Source organism: Brassica oleracea, chromosome C1 (genome assembly GCF_000695525.1).
Source record: "Brassica oleracea var. oleracea cultivar TO1000 chromosome C1, BOL, whole genome shotgun sequence".
Classification (NCBI taxonomy): Eukaryota; Viridiplantae; Streptophyta; class Magnoliopsida; order Brassicales; family Brassicaceae; genus Brassica; species Brassica oleracea.
The window spans coordinates 9,949,683-9,955,644 of NC_027748.1; the positions used below are offsets into that span (position 1 = coordinate 9,949,683).

The 5,962-nt window shown below is 36.4% G+C and overlaps 1 protein-coding gene and 1 pseudogene across 1 annotated transcript; both read left to right on the forward strand.

Moving 5' to 3' along the window:
• The first annotated feature begins 997 nt into the window (after nt 1-997).
• Nucleotides 998-1,531, forward strand: LOC106330998 (glutathione S-transferase T2-like). Its single transcript, XM_013769371.1, has one exon. The coding sequence runs from the start codon at nt 998-1,000 to the stop codon at nt 1,529-1,531; it is 534 nt and encodes a 177-aa protein (XP_013624825.1).
• Nucleotides 1,532-1,725: 194 nt separating this feature from the next.
• Nucleotides 1,726-2,302, forward strand: LOC106331006 (annotated as a pseudogene).
• The last annotated feature ends 3,660 nt before the right edge of the window (nt 2,303-5,962 follow it).

Sequence of the window (5,962 nt, forward strand, 5' to 3'; positions counted from 1 at the left end):
TTTGCTATCTGCATACATTGTAATCAAGTTAATGGTTTATCGTGACATTGTTAGAGATAACTCTTTAACTCTTTAATCAACAAGAACAACCATTTCCTCCAAAGTACAAGGTCATTCACATTCAATAGAGCTCCAATAGTTTTTAATGTTAGCTCCAATTATAGGTAGTGGTTACTTGCTTCTGATTTGACTGTAGTGGTTAATACTTAGTTAGATAGGTTTTCACGCATTTGTGCTAGATAGTTGCTAAAATGAATTGATAAGTCTGATTGAAGTGTAGTCTGTTTGCAACCAAATCCTCTTTTAATTTAATGGAAAGTTACTAAAATTAATCGCCAAGTCTGATTTAGAAGTTTGTTTGAAACGAAATCCCTTTTCAATTTAATGAATTTGTAAAGGATACTTGATAGTTTTTTAGTTGTGTAATGTGTAATAACTTCTGATTAGACTTTGGTAGTTTATGGTTGTTAGGTCATTATGATAGTTACTTATTACTTGTTACAGTTTCACCTATTAAACCCCAACCATCCTTCATTCTATCATATAATCTCCATCATCTTCTTTCTCTCTTCTTTGCTAAAACCAGTAACCATACCGCTTTCTCTTCTATAATCCCTTCTCTGTTCTTATTGCTATGGATTCAAGGAATCCATATAGTCAGTCTTCTAGTTATGTAGGCCTTTTTAACAGTCAACAAGAAAGTGTTCTTCATGAAAACTTTCCTTATGAGTGTTTTCCTTCTAGTGTTAACATTGGAGCATCAGATATCCCTCCTTTCAGTTCACAACAATCTGACGCTCCAACTCTACCTGAAGACACACCAGTGGAGCGTAGGGAGAGAAGGAAATGGACCCCAACTGATGACGAGCTTCTAATCAGTGTCTGGCTAAACACATCTAAGGATGCTATTGTTGGAACTGAACAAAAGTCAGGGCCCTTCTGGAAATGAGTAGGAGAATATTATGCAGCAAGTGCTCATGCTACAGAGGATGGTGAAATGAGAGAGCATATCCATTATAAGCAGAGGTGGCACAAAATCAATGATCTCACTAACAAGTTCTGTGGCGCATTTGCAGCTGCAGAGAGACAAAATAGTAGTGGTCAGAATGAGAATGATGTTCTGAAGGTGGCTCATGAAATCTTCTACTCTGATTACAACATGAAGTTTACCCTTGAGCATCCATGGTGTGTGTTGAGGTATGAACAGAAATGGCTTAACCTTAACACTCCAAAAGCTACTGGCAGTTCAAAGAGAAAAACTGGTGAGACAGGTTCCCAATCTTCAAGCACCAATGTTTATGATCATGAGATCCGGCCTGAAGGTGTCAAGGCTGCAAAATCAAGAAGGAATAATGCTCAAGGGAAGGCTCTTGCTGAGTATAAGAGCATTTGGGAAATCAAGAAGGAAGATTTGGCGATGAAGGAGAAACTGTCAAACCTGGCCATACTAGACACTCTCCTTGCTAAAAAAGAACCACTAAGTGAGGCTGAAGAAGTTGTCAAGAATAAGCTCCTGACCGAGTATTTCTGAGAATGATGTTATAACTATGTTCTACTTTATAATAACTATGTTTGTAATTTCTGTTTTAAGTACTTATGTATTATCTTCTTTATGATTATCTTTATAAATGAATCACTTATGTTAATGCTGTATTTACTTAATAATAATGAATGAATCAATTATCTAATATTTACCTTGTAAATTATTTTCAGGTTAAGGAACACATGGGACAAGATTATAGTTATCCAGCCTTCTGAATCAGAGCAGTATGGTGGGAACACATGGGACAGTAGCTACAACGAAACAGAAGATCTTATTCGTCAGGACCAAGCTGAGATAATCTACAATAATGCAGAGCCGGTTCAGTACCCTCCTCAACCTGAAGTTGAGTTTGGAATCCCGAAGACATGCTACTGTGGTGGTCAACCTCTTTTAGCAACATCTTACACTAGAAATAATCCAGGCAGAAGATACTACACGTGTGAGAATGTTGATGATGGAGAGTGCCATGTTTGGAAATGGTGGGATGTGGCTGTTATGGAGGAGATGAGAGCCATGGATACAGACTATCTCCAGTTGGCTGAAAAGGTAGATTATCTAACCTTTTTGAATGACTAGGAGACACAACTTAACCAGGTTAAGGATCTCCAAAATGACACTGAGCAGAAGCTGCTTAAGCTAGAGAAGATAGTGTGTGAGTTAGCTAAGAAGAAATCAAGATTTACAAATGGCTTTGAATTGGTTGTTGGCGTAATGGTTATTGTATTAGTTTTAATAGGTATGGTGCTCATGTTTAACTAAATCAGCTTGTTGTTTTGTAATGAATCGGATTTGTAATGTGTAATGACTGTAATGATCTAGTGGCTGATCAAGGCTGTTGTAATGAATGGGATTTGTAATGTTATCGGCTACAAAACCATATATATATAGAGGAGTCACTTGAACTTTCATTTATAGCTTTCCATATCATATTATCAAACCATTTCCCAACATTGAATTCAAAACTCAACAATGGATAATGAGAAAGGTGAGAGTTCAAGTACATTCAAAATGGGTAATTATGCACAGGAGAGGAGTTTACCGATATTTCTCGCTTGAAAGGCAGCAATGATGAGCGTCGAGGGGTTATTCAAGAGCTAAGTTCAGCATCATCTTTTGCTCATATATTTTCGGGTTGTTTATACGATATATTCCACCCATTAGATACTGGCTAACTATGATTTCAAAATGGTCAATGTAGCTTAGGTATGTTTCTATTTAAAACCACATCACATTGTCAGCTGTCCATATATGATTTGTACTCAAGGGTCATATGGTATTGTTTGTATCTTCCACAAGAAAACAAGCTAGTATCACAAGATGTATACTTCTAAAACAATAAGCATCACGGGAGATTCATACAACAAATATCACAAGCTATACTTCTTTAACCTATAAGTATGACACACATCTTCTCTCATTACACATATACAAATCATCCCTCTTCTACTCACTTCCAAAACATTTTCTCCATTTTTTTCATTTTATATGGCATCTTCTTCCCATTATCATTACCACAAAGATGATGATGATGCTAATTTTGAATCCCTATTTAAACAATTTTTTTGAAAACCCTGATCTTATTCCAGAACCGAAAGAACAAAAAAACGTATTTTTATCGAGAGAAACCGGGAAGAAGACCACAATAAACTCAGAAATGATTATTTTAGTGAAACTCTAACATACCCTCACAATTTATTCTGGCGACGGTTTCGAATGAACAAGCCATTGTTCATGCGTATTGTGCATCATCTCTCTATAGAAGTTGAGTATTTTCAACCAACACAAGATGCAGTCGGACGGTCTAGTCTATCACCGCTCCAAAAATGTACTGCAACAATTTGTCAATTGGCATATGGTGGTGGGACTGATACAATTGACGAATATGTACGACTTGGTGAAACAATAGCTCGAAAATGTTTGCACCATTTTACCGCCGGAATAATCCACTTGTTTGGCGATGAATACCTAAGACATCCCACACCGGAGGATCTTGAAAGACTACTCCATATTGGAGAACAACGTGGATTTCCAGGGATGGTTGGAAGCATCGACTGTATGCATTGGGGTTGGAAGAATTGCCCCACCTCTTGGAAAGGAATGTATTCACGAGGAACCGAAAAACCATCAATTGTGTTGGAGGCGGTAGCTTCATATGACCTTTGGATATGACACGCATTTTTTGGAGCTCCAGGTACTATGAACGATCTTAATATTCTTGATCGATCACCTGTTTTTGATGACATTATTAACGGAATAGCTCCGCAAGTTAACTTTTATGTCAATGGAAGGGAGTACCATTTGGCTTACTATATCACAGATGGTATTTATCCGAAATAGGCGACTTTTATTCAATTTATCCGACTACCACATGGTCTGAAAAATTCAATATTTGCTAAAATCCAAGAAGTTGTGCGAAAAGATGTTGAGCGTGCCTTTGGAGTCCTGCAAGCTAGATTCGCCGTTGTTAAAAATCCATCTAATTTATGGGATAAGAACAAAATAGCAAATATTATGAGAGCATGTATCATACTCCATAATATGATTGTCGAAGATGAACGAGATTCATACACTCAGTATGACGTTTTAGAATTTCAACAAGGAGAAGGTGTGGATCTTACATATTCCGTCGATATGGCTACAAATCTCGGCTATACAATTGATCGCCGAACAAGAGTTCGGGATAGACAAGCCCATCAACAATTAAAAAATGATTTGATTGAAAATATATGGACTAAATTTAGACATCTTCCAAATAACATATAATGTTTAAGTTTTTATAAATTGAATAATATGTTTGTTTGATTTTATTTATGATGTTTGTATGTTTCATTTTTTTAATTTATGTCTTGAATGTTTTCTTTTAAAATTTTTAAAGTTTTAGTTGTAAGTTTTTTTTTGGCAACTTTGTAATTTTCTTATGTTTTCAATTTTAATGTTCTATGTTTTATTTTAAACACATCCACTACAAGAAAACACAAGCTTAGCGAGAAAAATTATGGAAAAGTATTCCACATAAAATTACGTAGAGTTTACGAAGAAATTACGTGAAAAAATAAAATCAGCGTTATTTCCTCGTAAAGTAACGACGAAACCGTTTCGTCGTAAAGTCGGTGTAAAGTGATGTGGCTTTTTGAGGAAATACGCTTTCCTCGTAAATTCCACATAAATTAGCTTATCCTTTACGAGGAAATAATTTACGTCTACTTAGCGAGGAAATTTTGAATCCACCAACTTTGTAGTTGTAACACGTTTTTTTTCGGCCACCTAACTAATTCTCGTCGTAAATTCCTAAGAAAATTACAACTACTAGATTCGAAAGTTTCCTATAAATATGGACGTTTGAATATCATTTTAAACACACAAAAAAAACGTGAAAGAAAAAAAATGGCGGGCTCCGGGAATATTTTCGAGTTGCGGAAGTGAATGTATATGCATAGAGATGCTAACGGGAGAGTGGCGAAAGAATACCTTGCGGGGATGGAGACATTTATGCATCAAGCAGATTCGACACCACTCTCCCAAGAAAGTGGTAAGATGTTATGTACTTGTCGGAAATGCAACAATTCGAAATTGGCAAACCATGAAAATGTTTGGAAGAATTTAACAAATAGAGGTTTCACGCCAAATTACTATATCTGGTTTCAACATGGAGAAGGTTATAATTATGATCAGAATGAAGCTAGTAATAGTAATAGTAATAGTAATAGCAATTTCCAGGAAGAACCAGTTGATCATCATTTGCACAATGAACATAGTTACCATCCGGAGGAGATAGTAGATTATGATAGGGTTCATGATATGGTTGCTGATGCATTTGTAGCTCATGATGAAGATGAAGAACCTAATATAGATGCAAAAAAGTTTTATGAAATGTTAAACGCGGAATCAGCCACTTTACAGTGGTTGTAGAGAAGGTAATCAACCACTTTACAGTGGTTGTAGAGAAGGTCTCTCTAAATTGTCGTTGGCTGCTAGAATGATGAATATTAAAACTAATCACAATCTACTTGAAAGTTGCATGAATGAATGGGCAGACTTGTTTAAAGAGTACTTGTCGGAAGATAATGTGTCTGCTGATTCTTATTATGAGATTTAGAACTAGTTTATAGTCTTGGGTTGCCTTCGGAGATGATAGATGTTTGCATCGACAACTGCATGATCTACTGGGGAGATGATGAGAAGTTAGAAGAATGTCGATTGTGAAAGAAGCCACGATTTAAGCCGCAAGGACGGGGACGTAATAGGGTACCGTACCAAAGGATGTAGTACCTACCAATTACAGACGGATTGAAAAGATTGTACCAATCAGAGCAGACTGCTGGAAAGATGAGATGGCATGCCGAGCATACTCAGACGGATGGTGAGATGACTCATCCATCAGATGCAAGAGCCTGGAAACATTTTAACAAAGTACATCCG